The sequence below is a fragment of a genome, unplaced genomic scaffold (assembly GCF_019419815.1).
Source record: "Pyrus x bretschneideri cultivar Hongxiangsu unplaced genomic scaffold, Pyrus_bretschneideri_v1 Contig3, whole genome shotgun sequence".
NCBI lineage: Eukaryota > Viridiplantae > Streptophyta > Magnoliopsida > Rosales > Rosaceae > Pyrus > Pyrus x bretschneideri.
In genome coordinates this window covers 12,212,437-12,238,932 of record NW_025999612.1, presented here as the reverse complement: position 1 = coordinate 12,238,932, position 26,496 = coordinate 12,212,437, and the positions used below count along the sequence as shown (strand labels likewise).

General features: G+C 38.6%; 3 protein-coding genes and 3 pseudogenes across 3 annotated transcripts; 2 read left to right on the top strand and 4 right to left on the bottom strand.

Annotated features, from left to right (window-relative positions):
- The first annotated feature begins 586 nt into the window (after positions 1-586).
- LOC103938658 lies at positions 587-11,250 on the top strand (annotated as a pseudogene).
- On the bottom strand, positions 11,112-13,580 carry LOC103938649 (annotated as a pseudogene).
- A 955-nt stretch (positions 13,581-14,535) lies between these two features.
- On the bottom strand, positions 14,536-16,226 carry LOC103939718 (protein PLANT CADMIUM RESISTANCE 4). The gene is made up of 3 exons (XM_009349830.3): positions 15,390-16,226; positions 14,973-15,044; positions 14,536-14,844 (listed from the first exon to the last, which is right to left on the bottom strand). Exons 1-3 carry the CDS (start codon positions 15,472-15,474, stop codon positions 14,696-14,698), a joined length of 306 nt encoding a protein of 101 aa, XP_009348105.2. The 5' UTR covers positions 15,475-16,226; the 3' UTR covers positions 14,536-14,695.
- LOC125479724 (proline-rich protein 2-like) lies at positions 15,553-16,167 on the bottom strand. Its single transcript, XM_048589448.1, has one exon. The coding sequence runs from the start codon at positions 16,165-16,167 to the stop codon at positions 15,553-15,555; it is 615 nt and encodes a 204-aa protein (XP_048445405.1).
- Positions 16,227-20,740: 4,514 nt separating the features above from the next.
- On the top strand, positions 20,741-22,049 carry LOC103938639 (cell number regulator 2-like). The gene is made up of 4 exons (XM_009348667.3): positions 20,741-21,086; positions 21,213-21,284; positions 21,403-21,612; positions 21,718-22,049. Exons 1-4 carry the CDS (start codon positions 20,909-20,911, stop codon positions 21,795-21,797), a joined length of 540 nt encoding a protein of 179 aa, XP_009346942.2. The 5' UTR covers positions 20,741-20,908; the 3' UTR covers positions 21,798-22,049.
- A 1,580-nt stretch (positions 22,050-23,629) lies between these two features.
- Positions 23,630-26,054, bottom strand: LOC103939708 (annotated as a pseudogene).
- Positions 26,055-26,496: the final 442 nt, after the last annotated feature.

Below are 26,496 nucleotides of genomic sequence, written 5' to 3'. Positions count from 1 at the left end.
TCGAAACCCTCTACTGGTGTGGAAGCCACACTTGTGGCCAAGGGAGATTGAAATGTCTTTGTGAGTCTTCCTGCTCTAAAAAATGGTGGATAACAGTGACTTGCCACTAGTTGTTCTTTATTTTGAAAAAAAAAAAGAAAAAAAAAACAACATTCATAATTAACTTAGACAAGTAAAAGGGTACAATTATTGACAGATTAATCGAAATAATGTCCAATTATATTGGTTATTTTGTACAAACAATTGTAAATAATAGGAAAATAAATATTTACAATTATGAAATTAATATGGCAAGAGATCAAAAAGTTACAAAGAGTGATGACTTTTGTTATCTTAGATATATTTTACAAAGTAACGGAGAATTGGATTGATATCCGAACTACAAAATATAAAGAGAATTTATCATATATAACCAAAATTTAACCTCCAATTTCATAAATGTTAGTTTTTATAAAAACTATCAATTATGGCTAAAAAATACATGAATAAACCTAAATGCCCTAAAAATTGATACACAATTAATCTAAACCCAACAATATACCAGAATAAAGTGACTTGGGTTATCAGAAATCTCACCATCGCAGCCACGTTTGCCTCCTCCCCATCCCGAACCACCCACTCACCGCCGCAACCCCTCCCTCTGTGTCCATCCTCTCTCCTTCTTATGGTGTAATGCTCAATTTATTAAAAAAAAATAATAATTTATGTTCTTATATTAATTATATACTTTCTGTTTGTCTTCAAAACCTAACAAATCAAGGGAAGCAAAGTTAAAGGAGGGTGGAGCATCATACGAAGGAGACGACGGTAGTCATCCCTCATCTGATGATCACAACCTTTACCTTTTGTTAAAAATCATCAAAATTGTATGTTAAAGAAATTCAATTGCAAAACAGAAAAGAAAAAAAAGAACATTTTTATTTCTTGGAGAGGTGGAGATGAGGCTGTGATTGATAAACAAAAGAAATTCAGTTCTTGATGAATACATATGATTGTTTGCATAACGGCGTTCGAATCCATGATTAATCTAACAAAATCTATTATTTGACAAAAAAAAATGAGGTTTGAATTTTCAGGGTTGTATTGTTTTTAATTTGGAGAGTATTAGACTATTAAAGTGTGATTTTAGTTATATTTGAAAGTTTTCATAAAAACTGACATTTATGAAATTAGAATCTTAATTTTGATTATTTATGATAAATACTCAAATAAAAACTAAGTGGTTGAAGTGAAAAAATACATTGGGTGTGTTGTGCGTATGCCTCAAAGAAATTTTTTTTATAGAACGACAATAAAATTAGTAATGCTTTACGACATGAAATGATGAGTGGTCAAGCATCAACCATGCACAAAATAAGTGTAACGAACACGAGGATTTGAGAGTTGAATGTATGGGAACACGAGAAAGAATGGATTTCTTTCTGGTAACATTTATGGTTACGATTCGGTTCACCCAGAAAAAATGATTGAAATCCAAAAGCGCGAGCTTCAGCGGCTGTTGACAGAGTGAATCCAATTGAACCAAATCTCAGCTCCCCATTCTCTCTCTCTCTCTCTCTCTCTCTCTCTCATACTATCTCTGTGCGTAGAGAGAGAGAGACGATCGTTGACCAATGGCTCGGATCTTCGAGCACTTCGTGGTGTGCGGGATCGGACCCGAGATTCGGACCCTCGACGGCGCCAAAGGATTTCACGGCTTCGGCACGTATTACCAGACGTCTCTTCTCGATCAGTACCCTCCACACTCTCTACCCTCCTCCGCCGCCTCAGCTCCCCACCGTAAGTGCCACTCCACCGCCGCCACCACCGCTCAATCTTCACTGCTTCGATTTCTGCTCGTCCAATTTGATCTGAGTATTTTTTTTTTTGTGAGGCAGTGTGTGTTGCCGGCTGGTGTTTTGTTCTATTCGTCAGGTTTTGATTCCAATGACGCCTACACGTTTCCACGGAGCTACCCCATTGTTCTCACCGGTACACTTGCTTTGTGCTCTGCACTATGCATTCTTCGAGAATCCGCTTCGTTGTTATTAAACTTGTTGAAGAAATTATTGAGCTTTGCATAGTTTAAGTTAGTGTTGTAGTCTCTAAACTTGAGCAACGACGCGTAGGTAATGCGCAGATTTATACATTTAGGATTATGCGAAATTTGTAGAAACACAAAGTTTCAGCGGACATTGGAGCCGTTATGCTAGCGGTTTTCCTGATTAGTATGTTTGAACTTTAAACAAAGCTTTAGAATTTATGTAGAGCTGTTTATTTTCTGTTTAACATTAGTACATAAGTTAGTGTTGTTTCTTAGAAACTAGAATAATGGCACGAAGAGGTTTTATACACATTTATACAATTAGGGTTGTGCGAAATTTGTGATGACGCGAAGCTTGAAAAGATATTGGAGCCATTATATGGGTGGCTTTCCTGATTTTTATGTTTAAACTTCAACAAAGCTTTAGAATTTAGATACAACTATTTATTTTCTGCTCAACATTAGTATGTAAGCTAGCGTTGTTGCTTAGAAACTAGAAAAATGGCACGTAGAGGTTTTACACAGATTTATACATTTAGGTTATGCGAAATTTGTGATGACACTAAGATCAAAAAGATATCAGAGCCATTATACGGGTGACTTTCCTGTTTTTTATGTTTAACTTTCGGTAAAACTTTAGAATCTAGTAGAGCTATTTATTTTCTGTTCAACATTTAGTATTGTTTTTAGCATCGTTTTCATATTTAGTTTATTCTATTGTTGCAGTTACTTTCTTGCAAGTATGCATGAAGGCATGTCTTATTGTTTCTTTCTAAGGTTGGATTCCTAATTTGCTGCAGAGGGTGATGGGACAAAAATTTATGTTAGTTGCATTGCTTTCCGGGACCCAGTTAGTGAGGATATTGCTGAAGCTTACTGTATACCTGCAAATTCATTTGCTGATAAATGTATCTGTCTTATTTCACGGTCACCCAGCTTTCGTTTACTTAAGAATGCACTGGAAGAATTATTTGCACTTTGTTTTTCCCCTAATGGAAGTAGGTGAGAATCCCATGATGGTAAATTTTGATGGTCTTGGATATGGAGATCCGTGGTAAGAATCCTAATGTTTTATGAAATTTGCAGCAAACCATTATGGGAAGTTATTGCATCTTTGGTGTCCACTGTACCTTTGCCTACTCCAGGAAAAGACCGAGTTCTGTTTGCTATTGTCTACTTTCTGTGGAGGCTCCACCAAAGGATGGGCTCCCTCATGTTGATGTACAGTTTCCATTTCTTTTTCCTGCGTCGTTATGAGTATGCTTCTTCCTTTTGTAGAAGATTTGACCTGGCTGTTCAATAACCCTATGGCATTTCTTTAATGCAGATATCGTTTCAGCCATTGGTCCAGTGCCTAGATGTTGACAACTTGATTAAATTTTTCACTGCTGTATTGCTTGAAAGGAGAATATTGATCCGATCAAACAAGTAAGCATCTTACTTAAAGACAATTTAATGCTTTGCAGTTGTGCATCTTTTGGATAACTTTTCCTTCTTTTGGCAGATATTGACTTTTGACCCTTGTATCAGAAGCCATTTGCCATTTACTTTATCCATTTCGGTGGCAGGTAAACTTTGATCTTTCGCAATGCTTTTTATGGGTCTAGAAAAAGATGTTCCTCTTCCCTTTATATATGCTTCATTTAGTTTGTCATTATGGTGGTGGAAAAATTTCTTATGCTTCAACGTTTCCACCAAACTTATTTTTTGTTCAATGGAATAACTAATGCTGTAGTAGTATCGTTTATGCTCCTTGTATTTGACTCTTGTCTCCTTTGTGCATGTTTATTGTGCTGAAGCAAGTCTACATTCCATTACTCTTTTTCAGTGGAGTAGACTATATTGATGCGCCTACACCATATGTGATGGGTCTCCATTCAGGCGTTGATACATCTACTTTGGCCATGGATGGTGTAAGTCATCCTGCATAAATTCTACTTTTGTCAATTTAGAGTATTATAATCTACATGTGCTGGTTGAACAATATGTATCCTGGTCTTATACACATTCTATGGTTCTTGGGTTCCTAATCAGCATAGCCAAATGCAATATATTGGGAACATATTCCATTTGATTTAGGTTTCATACATTTGTCTTACAGCTCTCTTTTTTAACCTTTTTCTTTTGAGTTAGTTTTGTTTTCTTTTTCCGTGACTTCTTCTATCACGTCTTCCAAAAGATTACAAAATCATGATGAAATTTTGTTGTACGTAAGAAGGTTAAACTGATGTAATATTTGTTTCTTGCCTTCCTCGTGTGGTTCTAGGTAGTTGTTGTTGACCTTGAGTGTAATCGCATCACAACGACGGAAGATATACCTCCAATCCCAGAGCCAGAATTGGGCAATTTGCGTGGGGAGATATCAAAACTGTTGTATCCAAATGTTGTGGGGATAGATCAGATCAAGGAAGGTTTATATAGTTCATCTGAGCAATATTCTAAGGCTGGCAACAAACCTTGGGGAGAGGATCACGACCTTCACCTTAGGTGATACTTGGGTGCCAAAGGAAATGATTATGAAGTACCAATGATAACAACATTTTCTCATTCATGTAAAACATGAGATGTTGATGTCTTATTCTAGAGGTTCCACTTCTGTAGTAAAAGACTTAAGTGCACAATTCTGCCTTGATTGATTTTAAATTTTGTGACCAACATTGCAGATTGCAAACAAACATCTTGCTGTTGTTGTTCACTTGATTCTTTTTGCTTTTTCTTAATTCAACTTCAACTTTGGAGAGGTCTTGAAGCATTAGAACTGTTAACCAGTCGGTGGTTATGCTCAATGTCTTCCATCTGAGCTATGGCTACTTGTTCTTCTAAAGCCTGCCTGATCAGAGATTATTAAGTTTTCACGCAGATTCCTTGTGTTTGATTTCTTGTGCAGATTAGTGTTCTTAAAATTCTTTGGATCGCTTTTAAGTGGCTACCGCAACTTCATAGTATGAAGCTTTTATTTAATTTGATTGTGAATTGGTTTTAATAATTTGTATTTGTGGATTCATTTAAATTTTATTTGGTATACTTGTTTTTTTTTTTCCAAGGAAATTTCTGCTACTCATGTCTTCAACACTCAAGCATTCTTGACAATGTGCTCTTGGTCAACTGGCCAACCACCAGAATCCATGGTATTTATTTTCATTGAACCCATCTTTGTCTTCGAGATACCAGTATTAGTTATATTGGTACTGTACTCATTGACTACAATAGTTATGACCATTATTGTAATTGTTGTCATTATTATTATTAGTGCTACTCTACATGTTTGCAAAATTTCTAGCCGAGCAGGCAATTGTTTGTGTGTACCGTTAGTTTATTGAATGTGTTTATGTTAACTAAATTTTTTCCTTCAGTATCATTTTAGTCTTCAATTCTTGTCCTGGGTTCCTAGTGTTATACTTATATCTGTGTTGGTATTTACAGTTAACACGGTTTCTGGATTCACATGGTTTCATGGATTATATAGAGAGAGGTTTGGGTTCTGAAGAAAACACTAATAATCTACTTGACAAGTTACAAGATGCACTTAGAAGAGGCCAAAATCCTGTTTCAATTCATCCTTCAAATTCAGTAGAGCCTGAGATTATAACGATTGCAGATACGGATGTGGGAAATTCAGGTGAATTTGATGTTCTGTTTATCTAAGACTGAAAATTATTAAACAGAGAAGATATTAAAGATTTTAAGTTTGATATGGTTGGCCACTTAGTACTACGGTGTAGTGGTATTCCTCTTCGCTTGTAAATGAGAGGTCTTATGTTTAATTCTCGCCAAAGGCAAATTTCAACCACATTATTGTTAGCTCATTGTGAGGCTAAGCCTACTCCCCTCCCCCTTAATGTAGATAATATTGTTTGTTAAAAAAAAAAAAAAAAAAGCACGAAAGTTTGATATGGTTTTGCTTTTTTCCTCATTTTCTCTGGATTTCAGGAGCAGGTGCCAAATACACATATGATCGGTTTCCCTCAAACATTAGGACAGAAGAGCAAGAAGACAAGAGGAAGCAGATCCTGGCTGTAGCAAGTGGATTATCCTCTAGGTATATACATGGCATGTTATTCCACACGAAACAATGACTGTTCTTGAGATTTGCAACTTTAGTACCGGTGGAGTAGTGGGATTTTAGAGACTAGTTAATTTTTATCTTGGCTGGCCATAAAACCAAACAATTCTTGGTCATTTGAAGTTGGGTATTGCTTTGTCAGTACTGAAAACTTATACACATCTTAATGGGGCTTCTAATCTTGTGCCCTTTTCATGTTTCTCCCTCAGCTCACAATCTGTTTCTAGTGGTAAAGACTCTAAATCAGAAACCCTAACTCCGCTGGAGAGGGCTGTAAGTTCTATACTCCAACATGATGTGTAGTCGTGGTAACTCTACTTTAGAGCTTTCTTAACTATATTAATTACTGGTCATTCAGGCGGAAAGGGAGTGCATGGTTTTGGACATAAAAGTTAAGCTGCAGGTACCTGTTTAATTTTTTTGTTATTCAATTAGTGGTGGACAAAACCTTTATACTTGATTAATATTTATTAAGTTCTACAGATACATAGTTTTTGACATTTTTCACTTTAAATGTTAAATGATTTTATTGTGTTTGACGACCAGGGTCTGTGGCTGCGTCTTCTGAAATTGGGACCTACTGATGATCCTCTTTCTTCATTTGAATATGGCACAATCCTTGGTATGATTGTCTGAGTGTTCAACCCTAACATGTATTATGACCAGGCAGAGTTCTGATGTCTATTTCTTGGAATTCCAATCTGCTTTGTGGTTCAATGGACCCGTTAATTAACAAGCATTACTATGTTGGCTTTGCAGCTTTAATTGAATCTGATGCTGAGGGAATTGGTGGCAGTGGTTTTGTTGAATGTATAAGGGAGCACATAAATCAGGGATGGCACTGTCAGTTGACTGAAGAACAATTTCTTGCTGTTAAGGAATTGGAATACAAATAAATCTCATTATTTTCAGAAGATGGATCTAATTTAGTTATAATAGTGAATCGTGAAGATCTTGTAACATAAAAATCTCCTTTGTTGAACTTTTGTTTTTCCAAACCTTTATTGCTACGGTTTTTGTAATCCAGCAAAAAACAAAACATTTTCTCAGTTATAAACTAGACCACGGTTTCAGGGTATAAGTATATCCTACTTTCCTTCCAAAACGCACATACACATGAGCACTCATTTATATTCATATTTCTGTAGAAGCTTACCTGAAGACAGATTGTTGACTATTTAGTCAGTTTTGCGTGCTGTGTTGTATCCCACTGTTGTCATTAGGCTAATGCTCTTTATAAGATGTATTTTTTTTTTTGATAATTTGTTTTTTTGCAATTTATCATCTTCAACATTAACTTGTATTTGAATTCAGCTCAAGACAGCTATCAGTCGTGCAACTTCCCGAAATGATATGTCGACCATCAGGGATGCCCTTGAAGTATCCGCTGACATGTATAAGAAGGATGCGCTTAATGTTTCAGACTACATTGAGCATCATCTTATATCTTTGTCCATCTGGGAGGAATTACGGTAGGTGGTTACAAGCCATTTGCCCCTCAATTTTGAGCATATATTATTCTGATGTTCATTTTTCCCTAGCAAAAAGTTGTTGGTTCTTCTCATTGATCTATCACACTTGAATGCTTTCCCATATTCTGTGTCCAATTTTTAACTTAGGTCTATGTTCAGTTTTGGAAGTAGGTGGTCTACGCTATGTGTCAATCAGAAGTGTTATAAAGCCTTAAATTACCAGTCTTCCTTGAGGCTCAGAGCTGTCAAACTGTTTACATCATGACAATGTGGATATTCAAAAGTAATAAATAAACCAGATGACAAGAAAGCCATTATTGATGGTAACATACTTGCAGTACTTGACAAGCTTTACTTGCTCTTGTTTATTGGCCGCCTTAAGTAAATTTATAAGATTCTTGAGATTTGTTTTGTAGTTCCTATTCTTTTTCCACTACGTAGTGGCTTTCTTGTCTTGTTTAGTTCTTTATAGCACTCAAGTTTCTTTTTCTTTATGTTAAAACTGACTTATTACTACATTTGTCCTACCTAGTTGTTTTGCAAGTGAATTGTTGGTTCTCTGTCTCTATTAATCTATCTATATTTTGCAAGCTTTTTATCCAACAAAAATCACAATTGTAACATTATGTTTTTTTTTTATGATTTTGCAGCTTTTGGGAAGGGTACTTTGACTATCTAATGGAAGGCTCTTCAAACCAGTATGGATTTCTTCCATTTTTCTTTTTTTTTTACTTGGTAGGTAAATCTACTTAATCGTGCATTGTGGATTTACGCACGAATGAATTTATTTGTACAAGCCTTGTACCTCGGACTTAAATAGTAAGCTTAAATGAAGCTCGTAGACAAGCTTCTGGTGTTGGAAGGAGCTGGGTTCAGAGCATGTTCAGCAGGGATACTGCATCCAGATCCACCTCTTTCAGTCGTGTTCATAATTGGACTTCTGATGGTGGCTCGTCATGTATGTTTGTTGCTAAGATTATGTGTTTGCATGTGATATTTTATTATCAGCATGCATGTCACCCTAGTTTCTTGTCATTAAGCTGCAAATGAAAATGGGGCTCCTCGTCAGCGAGATTTGTCTGCCAGTGGCCAGAAGAAAACTCAAACCAATGTTCGCTTACTTAGAGGTCATAGCGGCTCCGTTACTGCTTTACATTGTGTAACTAAGAGAGAGGTTTGCGATCTTGTGGGTGACCGTGAAGATGCTGGTTTCTTCATCAGTGGAAGCACAGACTGCACTGTAAGCTCCACATATTTACCATACAATTCCATTGCACAGGAATCTGTCCTGTAAAGGGGTAATATTAATTCGTTTCAGCAATCTTTTGAGGTTAAGATCTGGGATCCTAGTTTTCGTGGTAATGAACTTAGGGCAACCTTGAAGGGACACACAAGGTTTTGTTGTTTTCTACTGTTCTATTTTTCTTAACATCATCATTACATCATTTTGTTTTGTTTTTTGTTACAGTTTCTGGTTTAATATTCCGTTATTAAACTTTTAAAAATCAACTTTAGTGTTACTAATTTTTTTACAGTTTGGTTGTCTTTTTTTGCATGCCCACACATGCAGCGTGCATTTGTCAAAACCATTTGTTTTAATAATGACCAATTCAGCTTATCTAAATGTCCTTCCTGTCATGACCTTCTGGGCCTTGTTACAGAGCTGTCCGTGCAATAAGTTCTGATCGAGGAAAGGTAGTATGAGGTTTGGATGATCATAACTGTTTTAGTATGGGTTAAGCAAACCACTCAGCTTCTAGAAGAGTTGAAAGGCCATGATGCACCGGGAGCATGAAAAATCAAGCACTCTGTTACATTACTATGCGGTGGTCATGAAAAGTGACAGGTATTTTCGAAATTAATATCTCGTCCTTGTTGTAGACTACGTATTGAACTTTACTTCCTACTTTCCATCCTTGTAGGTTAGCTGTGCACGCATGCTATCTGGTGAACGTGTCCTTACTGCTGCTGATGATGGAACTGTAAAGATGTGGGATGTCAGAACTGACACTTGCGTGGCAACTGTTGGTCGTTGCTCTAGTGCTGTTTTATGTATGGAATATGATGAGATTACAGGAATCTTAGCAGCTGGTGGTAGAGATGCGTATGTATATCGACACTGATGATTAAGCATGCTCATAAAATTATGAATTAAAAGTTTATCCAATGAATTCCTAGAGATTAATCCCTTGAGTTTTTGCATTATCAGCGTTGCAAACATCTGGGATATTCATGCGGGCAAGACAATGCACAAGCTTGTAGGGCACACTAAATGGATTCGGTAAGCTAAAGTAGCATAACTTTTCCAGATTATGTGTTAATATTGTTGATTCTTGAGTAGCAATGTATTTTATACGTCAACCTTGCAGGTCGATTAGAATGGTGGGGGACACAGTTGTTACTGGTAGTGATGACTGGACCGCAAGAATGTGGTCTGTTTCCTGAGGAACATGTGATGCGGTTCTAGCATGCCACGCTGGCCCCATATTAAGCGTTGAGTATTCCACACTTGACAGAGGAATAGTTACAGGTTGGCATTTTACATCCTGTTCTGTTTGCATTGTTATTTCCCTAGATTGCTCCAAAGATTTTTGGTTGCAATGCTTTTACTCGTGCCAATAGGAGCTACTGGAATTATACCATGTGATTTCTGTTCCAGGTTCAACTGATGGGCTACTCCTCTTTTGGGAAAATGTTGAGGGTAAGAGCATTTAATCTTTGGACTCAGAATTTTCATTCATTCTTTCATGTTCAGCTATATTATTGAAAAAGTTCAAGGGAATACAAAACGGTGTAGGTTGGATTCTATAAGAACGTAAATTTAATCACATAATTATGTCAGAGTTTGTAGAAGCGATTAAGTTTCCCTTCGAATTACTGTCAGATTGAGATGCATATGTTCCAATTAAAAGTAAAGCCTTTTTCAATGCTACTGTTGCTTGTTTGCAGGAGGTATAAAATGCGTAAAAAAATGTTAATGTCCACAATTCCACAATGCTGCTGTATTGTCCATCAATGCTACGGAACACTGGTTAGGAATTGGAGCAGCTGATAATTCCATGTCTCTTTTTCATCGTCCTCAAGAGAGACTTGGTAGCTTCTCTGGCACGGGATCAAAAATGGCCGGGTGGCAACTATATCGAACACCACAAAGAACAGTTGCTGTGGTATGAATTTCTGACTTTCCCTGCACTGGGCCATTTTATTCCTGCAAGCAAACATCCCTTTCTTTTTCGGTTTTACCTTTACTTGTGCATGTAGTGCGTATCATCGTAAATGATTGGGTAAGAGGTCTCGATGATTTATTGTCGATGGCTATTGCATCCCCAGTTTTAATCCCTTTCTTGTGCTATCCAGGTAAGATGTATTGCTCCGGACCTCGAGCGGAAAAGGATATGCAGTGGCGGTCGTAATGGACTTCCTAGGCTTTGGGAAGCCAACATCTGAGTTCTTTGTGCATTTGTGTATTTACGCCAAATATTAAATTTCATAGGTTTTGTTTTTCCAAAAAAAAAAAGAAAAGAAAATGAGAACAGTACTTTTGCAGTTGCTATACGTTGTACCTACCTACGTATATTCTGAGCTGTAAAATTTACTTGTTCAAGCTAAATACAAAAACGAAGGAGAAGTTGGGGGTGTTTTGCTGTTGCCCCATTTCTACATTATTATACAAAATAGTATTTCTTGCTCGATGCTGTGCGCTTGCAAGTTTGCTTGGTTTGGTACTTTTTAAGTCGCATTTCCAGCACTAAATTACTGTTGAGTAGTACTTTTGTTAGGGACGTTGCATGCGCTTCTAAGTAATTGATCTAATCCTTATATAGCCAATTAGTTCTATGGTGGAATCCTTGCTTTTTTCATGGACAGAGCCAGTTGTCCCTTATGCAATGTCAAACGGCCACACCTGCAGCACATTAACTTATTTGTGTTGTCCACGTATTAGGCTCGAAAATTCGCCACATGTGAGGGTGTGTTGAAAGTATGGTTCCACATCCGAAAAAGAAGAGAGCTTGCTTGTGCTTATAAATAATTGGACTACTCTTCATATTGTCAATTGGTTTTATGGTGGAACCTCAACTTTTTTCAATTATGATGTCCTGTTGATTTTGCCGGAGATTGGATTGTGGTGGAGTAGTTGTGTGAAATTTGTCCCTTCGTACAAAATTTTCCTTCACATCGATCGGTATATACATTGATGATCCATCCCTCTTCGCCACCCCTCTATAGGCAAGTCAAACAGGAAACTGAACCATATTTTTCATCGGTGGATCAAAAATCACGATGAGCATGAGGCACGATCGATGAGGCCGTACTTCGTGTTTTGGTCAATAGCCCGTCATTCTTTGGGTCGTTGGCGGACTCATAGCAGCTTGCCGCTTTTGCTGCATCCTCTGAATTTGCTCCAAGTTTCCTACCCATCCTACAACATACAAAAATTTCAGATATGAAACACCTGATTTCAATCCGTTTGCTTTTAGAATCTCATTTTCGTATACTAGAGAAGTTTAGAATATTGCTTCGTAAATATGTTGAATTCTGGTACCTAAAGTAGGGTCTAGGCCTCTGAGCTGGAGCTCCCTATGTTCTTGGCAGAGAGCACACCACTCGCATAAGAAGTGAGTGATGCAATCCGGAGCGGGGCTTTCAGGGCAGGTCGAACTTGTTCCTTAGCTTTTTCCGGTATGTGCACGATAGCAAGCATGGCACAAAGATGCACAGCATGATCAACATGTAAATCAGTGCATTGGCTGCACAAGCTGTACGAATGACAACATAAACACCACGCCAGCAGTTAATCAGACCAGTATTCTAGACGTTAGTATTGCTAATTACCAAAGTTGAACATTGATTCCGTCGACTTACAGCTTCGACCATTATTGACGATCTCTGCAATCTGACCGAACGTCCAGCATGGGCACAATAGCGTCATGATAGCTGAAATAATCAAAATAAGAAATATTAGTAATAGTGTCAAAATTTCAAATAGAAGGGCCAACAGACCACGATTAACCACACCCGTACTGTCTCCAAACTTTCATCTCACCTCGTTGTAAGTAGAATTGGAACCATTCAATATAATTTATATATAGTTTATATTCTTCAAACAATTAGTAGGAACTAAATGAAGATGAAATAAATTGGGACTTGGGAGTACCATTTGGGGGATCCTCCATGCACTCGAAGAGCCCCGTTTTCCAAGTTCCATCGATGCCTGGCAGAGGCAGCAGCACTGGTACGTATTCAATGTTTTGGATGGGTACTCCTGTTTCAGCAAAATGACTGTTACAATGCAACGCCGGCAGGAGTTGATTTCTTGCGGTAGAAGCATGATTATAATACTGCAGCTGCAGCTGCTGATGAGGAACAATTTGGTAGGCAGCCGGAGGAGGGAAAAGCACTTGGTGTGAACTATAATAAATTGCATCAGCAGAAGCATCTCGATGGTGACGATGATGATAATGATGAAATGCATCGGCTGAAGCAGCTCGGTGGTGATGAGGAGGAGGATAATATGTACGTGAAGGCGCGTGCGCGTTGTAATTATGGTGAGGCCAATTGTTAATCTGCTGGTGCAAGATGAGATCAGCACTATTGAGGTTTGAGGGTGGCATCTGTACTACATGTAATGGTCGGGCTTGTTGATGATGATCGTGATCGTGGTCATGATATTCCTGATGATCAAAGCGTGATGTCCCGGCATTTTCGTGGGAAGAGGAAGAGGGGTTAGCCTGATGATTATCGGCGTCGGGATCAGGACTAGGTCGTATGTTAACAATGTTGACGTGGGAATTTATATTAGGGTTATTTGGAGGGGGAGATTGTTGAGGTTGGTGGTGATGGTGGTGGAGTTTTTGTACATGTACATGTAGTGCCGCTAATTTTGACGTTTGAGGGTGGAATACCAGCGGCGTCGCCTGATTTGGTTGATCTTCCATTTGATCGTTTTGTGCTTGAGGACTTCCTATATATGAGATCAACCTAGGGCGTCCCTTTGTCCGGGAAGAGAGGTTTGACCATCAATGGTACCCAATGGACAAAACAATTTCGACAAGTACTCTTTTATATACAGACGAGAAAACTGAGGACAACCTATCACTTTACTATTCTATCCATGCACGCACACATTATCAACACGGTTGACAGCAAAGAAGCATTGACTCCAGCTAAGCTGGTGTCTAAAAATACATAATTGTCTGAGATAATGAAAATTATAAAACCCAAAATTACCTTTTGTTCTAATTTGAATGGAGAGAAAATTAAACTCATATGGAAGGGATGATCATATTGCTTTGATTAATTGGTCTAATTCATGTATGCATCTTTTATATAAAAGATTTCATTTGGATAATTTTATACATCATTGACACATAATGTTGTCGTACTTTATCAATTACAAGTAATTATTTATTTAACCTAATGAAATTACCAACTTGTATAAAGATGAATATGTCAACTTACCACTAGACTTAGCTTGCGGCTGCACACGTTGCATTCAAATCTTAATAATATTCCCAAATACGAGTGGTGATTCTGGTTGAATTTTTGTGTGCCTGGAATCAGACAGGTTTAGAAATTCGGACCGTTCAAGAGAGAGAGAATTCTGAGCCATTCAAGGGCTTAGTTTTGTGTGGAATTGGTCGTGGAATAGGCTAATGGGAGCTACAAAAGTTAAATTAAGTGGCCCGAATTTCCGAGTTTGTCAACTCCAAACACAAATCTGGAATTCCCTAAATAAACGACTCCAGCAACCATCAAAACAAAAAGCCGTTCTTTTGAATTTTCAATACATGAAAATGGAAAATCGTCCAATATTACAGCAGTAAGGAAGCGATACATATTCATAGTATCCACAATTATCAATATACGAAAGTAAACATAACACGGAAGGAAAAGAAAATGTCTTGAGGCATGCAAAAGTAAACGCAAGTAGAAGTCTGCAAATGGTTGAGATAGTTCACAAACATTAATTTGTTTGAATCAATATTGACTCATATTTTGGTTCATTGGAGGCATCATCATATTAACCCTCGGCTGCTGCAAGCTGGGATTCCTTTGCACATTTCCTATCCATCCGATTGAAGGATCAATCCCTCTGACTTGAAGTTCCCTGTACTCTTGGCAAAGAGCGCAGGGTTCTCAGAATAAATGGGTGATCCAATCGGGTGCAGAGGACTCGATTAGGTTGTATTTGCTGCGCAGCTTTGTGCGATATGTGCATGACATTATGAATGGTATCCCAATGAACGCTGCAATCAATCCGTAGAACAATCCGCTGGTCTCACATGCTACACCGTAATATGGATATATACATCAATATCGCAAGCACAATTCCGGTTAGTTCTCACTTCAAGTCAAATCTTGTAACAAGATATGAAGTTTGAATATTAGATGTATGTTTTGGAATTTAACTTACAGGATGTGCCGTTATCCACAACCTCTGCTATCTGGCCAAACGTCAAGCATGGAACGAAAGCCGTTGTGAGAACTGAAATGTCATAGTAATGTTTTTAATAAATCTGCATTCATAGTTTTATAAATATGAAAACTAGCTACACATTGGATGTGGAAGGAGAAATAAATAAGGGTGTGACTGTTTTTGAGTTCAGAGTGCTTTGGACAATAAAACAGTTTTGAAGCATTTGGAAAAATAAAGTTAAAATTTCTTTTGTGTTATGAAAGCACTTTCACTTTCTGGAGAACATTAGGGAAGCACTTGAAAAAACTTCAATTTTTAGTAACGTGCGTGTTTCTAATAAAGTATTTTCTACAAATTAAAGCAGTCACAAACAAGCCCTAAGATATGTATGTATGTATGTACGTAAGTACGTACCATTCATTGGATCATCCATGCAATCAAATAACTCAGAACTCCAGGGCTCAGTGCCAATATTCTGCTGGTAAGGACTCGGCTGCATTGGATGTTGATTCTGTGTGGAAAATTGCACTGCCGGCTTCTGATATTGTTGATTATAATTCGTTGTAGATTTGGGAGGCTATAGTGCTGGAGACTGGGGAGGAAATTGTGCTGGAGGTCGTTGGTTCCCCATGCCCATTGGTTGTGGTCCTTGTGGAGGGTAGGCCGCCCCAGGTTGGTTTGGCACATTTGCATACATGGGATTGGGGTTTCGATTGGTTTGCATATTATTCTGGGGTTGGGGTGGAAACTGTGCAGGCCTAGGCTGCTGATAGTTTGCTTGTTGGTGGAATTGTGGGTTTTGTGGTGGGAACTGTTGCGGGCTTTGAGGAGGGAATTGCGCTGGCTGAGGCGTTGGAGTCTGGTAGGGGTTTTGTTGTGGAGGACCTTGTGGTGGTGGGAACCCTACCGGCTGAGGCTGAGATGGCGGTAGTTGCTGGAGGACTCCTTCTTGTGATTGTGGTTGTGGTTGTGCTTGGGGGTCATAATTATTTTGAGGTGCACTGGGTGGCGGTTGTGGTGGTGGTTGGTATTGATCTTGTTGGTTTTGGTTTTGGCTGGTGGTTTCAGGCACTTGTTGGTATTGAAATTGTTGATCAGCTTGCGACTCATACTCCAACTCCACCTCCACCTGAGGTTGGTAGGGTTCATAATCACCCTCGTACGCAGACGACTCTCCTTCTGGATTTCCCATTAGCCTAGCTAGCTACTTTCCTCCCTAATTTTCTTTTTGATGGGATCTCAGAGAAATAGAGATATATAGAGACAGGGAGATGCGGATGAAAACAATAGTTGCATGCTATTGTTTCGGCCCAAAATAACATTGTTAAGCCGAGTATAGGTTTGTGCTCGGCCCAAAGCCGTGTCAAAAATACTATGGGCTGTCTGCTGATTCCAGACCATTCAGCAAGGATGGTCGAGTCCCATCACAAGAAGGAGTAGTTCAGATAAGCAAAGGGGTCGAGGAAGTCCAAGTGCAATTAGGATTCTCGACCAACAATGAATAAAGCCCCAAAAATGGGTGAGTTCAAAGTCCTAATGGGAGTAGGGGTGTTCAAAGCAAAGTTGGAACAAAACAAGAACTCCCAATCCAGATATGAGTTTAATTCGATCTCAAGAAGGAGTTGGTGCTATAAATATAAGACATCGTGCAATGATTTGGGACCTTGAATTCAACACACAATTGCCTTGTGCAAAACCTCTAAAACATCTTGAGATTTTTTATTTTCTTTTTCTCGCCGACATATCTTCAGTTTGGATAAACAGTACTATGAAGGCAACCGGCGAACACCTTCAGTTTGGATAAACAGCACTGTTGCCGTAGAATCAGCTGACCGAGGAACACCTTCAATTTGGATAAACAGAACTACGTCGAGGTCGACTGGTTACCTATCCAAGTCTCGATCGAGAAGGGTTTTCGAATCCTTATCGGCAGAGGTCATCTTATTAGTTTTTTCGGTGAAGTAAGGTGTTACGAGTTACGACATTCGGCGTATTGGATGCCGAGTGATTTTATGATTGGGTACTCACAAGTGAGTTTCAAAGTTCGGCATTCTGACGACCGAACCACCTTCACCATTAAGACGTACATCACCTTTGAATACTTGTGTCCGTATAGTCTGGTGTTAATTCGATGTGCTTATACTCTTACGAATATAATCACTGTGATCGAATCGGGCACCGACGATTTGTGAACTTTGCAGAACTAGCAACCTTGTCTTCATGCTCGAGAATCCAAAGGCAGAGATTTGTTCCTTCCTCGGCCGCAGTCGTAAGATAAAGAAGTCAGCAACGCGCTCAACGAAACATCAACAAATTTTACTCCTTAGTCGAGCTCGGCCGACGAGTTGGCACGCCCCGCATTCAACCGAAGGACGTAGTTAGCTTATTAGTTACTCGGCCTGCGCGCCACGTAGGCTTTGTAATTTTTAGGGTCTACAGCTGTACATTAATATATATATATATATATATACGAGTATATACACACACATATATGCCACTCCAACTAATGAAAGGAACATGTTATGCAATTGAGGAAGCTTTTTACTAATTAACAAAACGCTACTTGTGGGATTTCTATCAGGATATATATCAAAGTCATATATACAAATGGCTATTTAATAAACTATTGAAAGTCAATGATCTTACGAGAAAAAAGAAATACCTAACAAAACAAATAATCTTAACATCGATGTCCAACTTACTCGCATGTATACAGTACAACTCCTCAATGTAAGTTTACTTAGTCAAATTTCTAATAGGAGACTTTCGTCCGCAGATACCTTCTTTACGTGAGAGAGGGGATAGATTATATGGATTTGTTCAATTAACTTCAATACTTATCGTGGGAAAGTCGTGGTGCTCACTGTCTAGTGTCTGGTGGATAATAATGCCGTGCATGGAATTGCAGAAGAGTTTACATTGACCAGAATGTCATTAGATTCTTACAAAATGCAAAAAAAAATGCTGGCAGCTAGCGCAATGTGTCTGCAAATTGCAACAGATTTTGGTTGCTAGTGGAGGAGCCGCCCTTTTTAGCTTTGGAATTGAGGGATCAGGATCCTCTCCTAATCTAAGGATGAGGAACTTCATGATCAAGGGATGTGGATCGTTAGATGAAAATCCAACGGTTATAATTATTATAACTTTAAAGGGATTCCCTGTTTGTAACCGTTGGATTTTCATCTAACAGTCCACATCCTTTGGTCATGAGGATCCTCATCCTTAGATTAGGAGAGAATCCTGGTCCGGAATTGAGAGCTTGACCCACCAAACTATAATCTCGAGCGAAGACCATAAGTAGGCTGACCTTAATAGTGGTTTATATATTCGTTGAGCACATGGACTCTTCAACCGCACGAAACATCCTAAATAAAATCAATGGGAAAATCATATTGCTTCAATAGAACCTTGTTAACTAGTTGAATGCTTCAATTAATATGTATATAATATAATTATATATATGCAGAATTTTTTAAGAGGGATTCCACTTCACTGTAAATGGAGAGGGATACTCGACAACATATCTGTTTGGGCCCGACTTTACATAATCAGTTCGATATTGGATGGACAAAATATTTGAATCGCTCCTAGGATAAAGATGTTTTTATTAAATTTCACGATAATTATTCTGATTAAAGATATCCAGTTATTATCTATCAGAGTAGTTATCTTGGAGTTTAATTAAATCAACAAATAGATTTTTTTTATCCAAACAAGATTGTGGTTAGATTCCATCTTGTCATATGGCCTTCATGCATGGTTACAGCCGAATATATCAGCATGGGGTTTGATTAGAGTTGTTGGATGCATGGTCTTCATGCATGCATAGGTAACTTGCAGGTGGGATAAGTTCCAGTAGCAAATTGGATAGGTGTCTGCAACGTGTGGGGCGTATAGGCATTGAGAAAAACAAGGTGATTGTTTTGGATGTGAAAAGAACGTGTGTGGGCATCCAATAAATTCAATGATAGGGTAAAGATAAGTCAAAGTTGGAATAAAATAGGATTAGAATGCAGAGTCCTTATTTGACATCCAGATTTGCATGTGGTCATCCTTTTATTTCTCAGAATATTCCGGTACAAAGTCTTTAGGTGTAATTGAAATGCTCTGCTTGTCGTCCAGGTCGTGCCAAGCAAGTATATCAGCCTTATAAATACAGAGGCAGTGACAACGAGAAAGGGACCTCCAATTCAACACACAACTGGCCCTGCTCAACCCTCTCAAACATCTTGAGATTTTTTATTTTCTTTTTCCGCCAACACATCTTCAGTTTGGATAAACAGCACTGTGAAGGCAACCGTGGCGAACCTCTTCAGTTTGGATAAACAGCATTGTTGACGTAGAATCAACCGACCAAAGAGAACCTTCAGTTTGGATAAACAGCACTGCGTCGAGGTCGACTAGTTATCTATCCAAGTCTCGGTCAAGAAGGATTTTCGAATCCTTATTGGCAAAGGTCATCTCATTAGCCTTCTTGGCGAAGTGAGGTGTTACCAAGTTACTACATTCGGCACCCTGAGAGCCGAATTTGATATTGAACTTCGCTAAACTAGCAGCCTTATCTTTAGGCTCGAGAACCAAAAGGCCGAGATTTGTTCCTTCCTCGGCTGCAATCTCAAGATTAAGAAGTCAGCAGCGCACTCAACACAACATCAACAAATTTTACTCCTCGGCTGACGAGTTGGCACGCTCCGCATTCAACTGAAGAACGCAGTTAGCTTATTAGTTATTCGGCCTGTGCGTCACGTAGGTTTTATAATTTTTAGAGTCAACAAACTTATAGTTGTAAGGTTTTTTTTATTTTTATTTTATTTTTAATGGAGTATCCCCTTTTGACCTCAAAGAAAAATCAATGAACAAAGTTAACCAGAGGAATGCAAAAGGTCAAAAGGAAAGTGAAATCGTAAGATAGTATGGATAAGAGTGATACAAAGAGTGAACAATTCTGTATACAGTATAAAAATTTCCTCTCTACCACTGAAGATAGCGTTCACACTTTTTTCCCCATTGCTTCTATGAGTTGGCCACTTGAACATCTTTTAGTACAAGTATATACCATGTCGTTATAAGACATGCAAGTGGTTTGATAGAGAAGTCTTGGATATTAATTTAATCCGCGCAATTTGTGATGGAAATGAGGTAATTAAAAACTGCAATTGGCGTTATATTTTTCATTTCATTCATGCAAAATTTATGGAATTCTCTACAAGTCCTGGCTGTGATTACAGATATCTAAGACGAATACTGCGGTTGCAGATTGTTATTCTTTTCAGTTAGGATAATTTATATGTCCACATGGTCAGTTTTCTGTCCTGGAAATATAGTAGATTCGTATGTTTTGTGACTTACATTTTATATTCAATATTCTAAAAAGAGGGAAGACTTTTGATTAACAATATAATCAATTTACTTCTTAGTTCCTTGACTAGGTCGAGAAGATAATTTCCCAATATTATTAGGATCATTTGACTGTGTTTTCCATAGGAAGCAATGCTGAAAGATGGCTTAGCGGCTCACTACTAATTAATTATAAACAACGATATTGTCTCCAACTTAATCATTTACAAAAAGTTTTGATGCAATTAATGGTAGAACCACTCATTATATGTGTTGTATTTTAGATTGTCATACCGCGGAGATTTCTGACGTTTTAAACACGTACTTGTGCTATCCAACAAACAATATGGAGAAAAGTAATCCAGATTTGTATTTTGAAAAGGTCAATAATATTAGTACGTCGACTATTTCTATGAACTTGCTTAATCATTGACCTAAGCAAATTACGTATGCTGCGTTATTCAACCACTAATAACTTCCTAGGTTGAGCAATTTTCTATATAAGAACTAAACTCATCCTTGCAGAAGGCCACCCCTCTCAACTCATTTCACACTTGGGCCTTCTTGTTTCCTTTAGTTTAAACAAAAAGATCAAAATGCATCCTAATTACAACAGTGATCCTAACCAAGCTCCACAAGGAGGAGCACATGGTTATCAGCAGGCGGTGCCTCCACAGGCGGTGCCTCCACAGGCAGCAACTTACGGCTACCAACAACAGGGACCGCCACAATGGACAACAGGTCTTTGTGGTTGCTTTGAAGATCCTGGCAGTTGTAAGTCCCAATAATTAATTGACCCTTTTATCTATAATGTCATCTCTGCTAATATGTTAGGAATCTCAAGTTAATTCTTATTGATTTAATTAATTTTTCCATGTTATTATGATTGTGATTAATTAGGCATGATGACATGGTGCTGTCCCTGCATAACCTTTGGGCAAAATGCTGAGATTATAGATAAGGGAGCAACATGTAAGTTAACCCTGACTTCTTAAATGAGTTGAATTAATCATATGGTAATTTAGCAAATATAATTTGATGATGCATGTCTTAATTTATTAATTAATTTGTTGCATACTATGTATTGCAGCGTGCGCTGTCGGGGGTTTGATCTACTTTGTTCTTGTCTATGTGGGGTGTGCTTGTTTGTACTCGTTCTCCTTTCGATCCAAACTGAGAGGTCTCTACGCATTGCCTGAAGATCCATGTGCGGACTGTTGTGTCCATTGCTTGCTTCCTTGTTGTGCTATTTCCCAGGAGTACCGGGAGCTCAAAAACCGCGGATTAGACCCCTCCATGGGTAACCTAAACCTCATATTCGTAGCTTCGATTATGCATGATTATTTTGCTTATAATATATTGATCTTCAATGTCAATTTGTTTTCTTTGGAATATTAATACACAGGTTGGATCGCCAATGCTCAGAGAATTAACCAAGGTGGAAACCCTGCACCTCCATACGTCACACCGGGAATGTACCGTTAGAGTTCCCGACTTGCCATATTGGTTCTTCTTCGTCTTTGTTTCGTGTCAAGAGTGTGATTGATTGTCTTGTTTCATTTCCAGTTCATGAATTTCTTTGAATTTGAATTAATTTCTCAGACGCGACCTGCAACTGGAATTTCATATGATATGCTATCGTATATATGTGTAACAGTCGACGGTATTATACCTAAAGATAAAACGTCCGTTGACTTCGTATTCAATAATAAATGATTTAATGTGATTTCGGTCTGAGACTGATCGAACCCTTGGAGACAACAATTTTAATTAAGACTGTCAATTCACAAAACAAGAGTATAGGATAACTTGATCAACAAGTTGAAATTAAATAAGCTGCTTATAGCTCAGTTTGTTAAGAATGTTTATTGTTGAACCCAAAGTTCTGTGTATGAATCCTCTTCCCCCCAATACCACTTGTATCATGTGGTTAAAACGGTTTACCTTTACACCCAAATTCACTTATAAGTTCTAGAGAAATTTTTAATTGTGACGGGAACATGGGTAGTACACCACGTGTTTTTATGTAAGTGGTGGCAAATTTATTTTTTAAGTTATTAACTTTTTTAACACACATATCCCATAATTTGTATAATAATATGTAATGTACCACCTTGTATACCAATCACACTGAAAAATCGCTCATAAGTTCTGGGTTGGCTTCGGAAAACACAAGTCAACATCTTGGAGCCCAATTCCTCAATATCAGTCATGAATTTGCCATCTCCTCAATTCACCCTAGTGTGGTGTTTTTCCCTTGATGAAACTGAATCTCAGTCATCGAAGCACGCTTATCCTCAACATAATATGCTTGGTTTTGTTGGTACTAATGAAAATTTTCAGATTTCTAAGCGCAATAGGAGCATGCTGATAACGTGTTGTGGCGTATATTTAACTGACACGTGACAGGGAGAGGGGGCTGGCAGCACATAGAAAATATAGAGAGATGTGGTTGTAGGGTTGTGTAAAGGATGTGTTATTATAGTGCCTTTATTTATAGTAATAAGAGAGAAAAATCTTTCTTCTCCAAGGAATACAAGTCCTAATAAGGAAGAATAACTAGAATTAAATCTAATTTAAGATTCACACAATCACACTTAATAAGAAGTTCATAACAAATATATATATATATATGTATGTATATATATATGTATATGTATATGTATATATATATATGTATATGTATATATATGTATATGTATTTATATGTTGCACAGGTGATATTGCCAATGCTCAGAAAATGAACAAGTAGAAATCCTGCACCTCCATATGTCACGCAGGGCACCACTGACCCGTTAGAGTAAGAGAACTAGCTCCGGCTTCCTTCTAGGTTCTTCAATTTTCCACTCTCTAATCACGAGTCACGACCTGCAAGTGGAATTTCATTGCTGAAGTTGTTGAGTTCATATGATAATTTACTTGAATTCTATATCTGTTCGAGACTGATCAAAGCCTTGGAAATAGAATTATTGATAACCACTCTGTCAATGCACATAACAAGAGAAGTATAACTTGATCAACAGTTACAATATAACTTGATCAACAGTTAATACAATACAAGGGGGTGTTTGCATGTACCCCAAGTGGTTAGGAGTGTTTGCAGTACTTATGGTTCGTTGGCACGTGATGATCCTGAAAGTTCACAGAAAATAAAGAGAAGACCAAATAACACCATATATAGTTGAAATTGGAAATTAACTATCTTGAAGGCCTAACTAGGAATTTTCTTGATTCATTATCTTCATATACATTTTTATTTTCAAATTGCAAACAATCTTCAAACAAATGATGACGGAACACTGCTACGCCTTCAAATATCAATCTACCACAGTCAGACTCTGATACTCTTCGCTGGAGATGGCTAGTTCCATGATAAGCTCCGGGTGAACTTCCTCCTCGTAATTCAAGAATAGCTTCATCAAATTCTTAGAGTAGCCACTCAACACCCCTCGTTGTGTATTAGACACCGGTGTAGAACTCGAGGGCCTCAGATTCCAAAACACAATCTGTGGCACCGCTTCCCCGTACCCTTTTTCCTTAAACTTTCTTTGTATTGCCTCATAATCAGTTTCCCAGCTATTACTCGAAGCCTGATCGAACTCCATGTCGCTGAACACGAAGATCCTTTTGATCATATGCTCTGGCTTCAATCTCCCATTCTACAGCCACTTGAAGAATCAAATCAAACACCTTCTGGAAATCCGTGTTCATGCCCCATTCCATCTCCCTAATAAACTTTCACTTGGACCGAAGATCATCCCCTTTTATCAAATGCAGTTGAGGCTGCTGACTGAAAGTGATAATCTTTCCTTTCCATGGCTCCTCGTCCAATTCAGACACCAAAAGTCCCAGCGCCACCAACACGTCCATTGGACTTGCATTGTCACGGAATGTGTCTAGATGGGTCGAGATACCATACATACTTCCGGTTCCGGACCATCCACCCATGCTTCCAGACCATCCATCCATACTTCCAGACCTTCCAACCATACTTTCAGACACGTCACACACAGCTAAGCAGTTCTTCATCTTGCCCTGCTTTAGCAAATCATCAACCATTCTCTGCCATTGAAGTGAAGCCACTTCATAATCCTCTTCCGCACAAGCTTGACCATAATAGTTGCCAATATTGAGCTGGGCTACGATCTCATGCGGCAGCAATCCACCGGCAGCAATCTTGGCCTTGCTGGCTTTCACATCCTCTAAATACTTCCTGAACCGCTCTCCGTCATGCTCCAAAAACTTACCCTTGTAACGTTTCATGGCCACGGATGCCACTCGGTTGTAAGGAATTGAGTCCCACTGTTTGGCAGCTATGTAAATCCCAGGCAAATCCATGGCCTTCCTCAAAGGCACCAAAATCTTCTTCCTCAGCCGGTGCCTGACTTTATGCAAGTACTCTTCCTCCTCTATTCCTGGGTATTCAGGGTATGATTCTCTCGGGAAAAGGTCCTTGCAATGCTCTCACAGAGCAACGTGGAGCGGTCAAATGAGGCGTTGAGGGAAGGGCACCACTTCGCCGCTAGGGTTATCTCCTTTTACTTTGAAGAGGATGACGTATCTTTCAGGGAATCAATATCAGTCTTCAAGCACTCCACAAAGAGATCTGAAACCCGCTCATGTAGGAACTGAAACTCTGGGTCTCGCTCATAAGTCTCGATTGCCTTCTTCGCCATGGCGACGGTCTTCTCTTTTGGTTTTTCTTTTCTCAATTTCTCTCTCTCTCCGTTGCAATCATTTTCATTTCTGATTAAGCGGGAGGGGGAGCTGATGTCATCGTGTAATTAGTCTTAGTATTCCAACCGCGCGCTGCCGATGCGGCTGCAACTCCGACCGACCGCTCTTTCCACCGCATCCACTTGGCCTTTTGGACCTCCCTCACGTCGGGGCCTTCCAAAACCCTGTACATAATTTCGAGGAGGACTTTGAAATACCCGAACTCCGCAAAGGATGCAACGTTACAACCTAGGGTTTTTGGGTGGTTGTGGAAGAGCCAATAGGCTGCCGTGTAGAAAACCTTCCCTACCAGACTTCCCCGTGCCACGGACCTCCACGGAGGTTGCAAATGAGCTTGAGGGTTGTTAGGGGATCGTGGGACCAAGCCATGGGAAGCTGTTGGCAGATGTACGAGGCCGGGGTGTCGGGTACGACGTGGAAGAAGAAATCAAGGCAGGAATTGCCGGAGGAGAGATAGGTGGGCGAATTGTTCTCTGTCTTTCCAAAGGAAGAGAGTTTAGCGTGATTACAGTGTCGTTGAAATTGTTGACCATGAGGTCTACGAAGGGGTCGTTGGGTCGGGTACATTGTAATTCTGGGGTGGAACTGGTGGCGGAGGATCGAGCTCTGGAGGACCAAGAAGAAGGGTTGAAGGAGCAGCCGCTGCTGATCTTGTGACATGAGGAGGAGGTGACATGATATTTACCCCTCTTTTATAGGAGCTAGGTTACTTGGGCTCCAAGACTCATAATTAAGATGTGATTTTGCTCCATTTCTATTTCTTCATGCATGTTTCCTATTAAAATTAACAAATGAGGGATTTGAAAAAAAAAATTATTTAAAACGAAGATTATTTAGTTATTCAAATGTTTATTCGAGACAGATTTATTTGATATATTTAGATCATTAAACTTACTTGATAATTTGGATGACAATATGTATGTTTAAAACAAAAAAAGGTAAAGCTGAAATTGTTCCAAGAAATTTTAATTGTATAGTGTTTTAAACAAACTGAAGGTTGTGAATTAAAAAATAATAATAATAAATAAATAAATAAATAAAAACCATTACAAAACTCCAAAACACATTCAACATTCCAACTTTTTTGTAATTAGAAAACTTGCATTAAAATCGATTTTGATTCTTAGTTTGTTTTGGTCAAATAATAAAATTCTTAGTTTTTACTAGGTTCCATAATACTATTATTAGTCATGTTTATACTTTTCTAAGGACAATTCTTAACTAGGTTGAACAACTGTAATAAGGAGGCAGATTCTCTGCCTCTCACTTCCTGTGCCCTCCCGTGTCTTCTGTTTGTGTGGTCATGGTTAAACCACGTCAACATTTTATATTACTATTCATTTTTATCTTATTATCTACTATAAAAAATAATATAAAATGTTAACGTAGCTTAACCGTGACCACATAAAACAGAAGGTCAAAGAAAGTGGGAGGGTAGAGAATCTGC

Bases quoted from the DNA above. Each gene is read 5' to 3' on its own strand.
- LOC103938639 (XM_009348667.3), top strand. From the start codon at position 20,909: ATGCATCCTAATTACAACAGTGATCCTAACCAAGCTCCACAAGGAGGA. The intron at 21,087-21,212 runs GTAAGTCCCAAT...GTGATTAATTAG, and splicing joins CTTTGAAGATCCTGGCAGTT to GCATGATGACATGGTGCTGT. The intron at 21,613-21,717 runs GTAACCTAAACC...ATTAATACACAG, and splicing joins CGGATTAGACCCCTCCATGG to GTTGGATCGCCAATGCTCAG.
- LOC125479724 (XM_048589448.1), bottom strand. From the start codon at position 16,167: ATGGGAAATCCAGAAGGAGAGTCGTCTGCGTACGAGGGTGATTATGAA.
- LOC103939718 (XM_009349830.3), bottom strand. From the start codon at position 15,474: ATGCAGCCGAGTCCTTACCAGCAGAATATTGGCACTGAGCCCTGGAGT. The intron at 15,045-15,389 runs GTACGTACTTAC...ATGACATTTCAG, and splicing joins CATGGATGATCCAATGAATG to TTCTCACAACGGCTTTCGTT. The intron at 14,845-14,972 runs GTAAGTTAAATT...ATTACGGTGTAG, and splicing joins TGTGGATAACGGCACATCCT to CATGTGAGACCAGCGGATTG.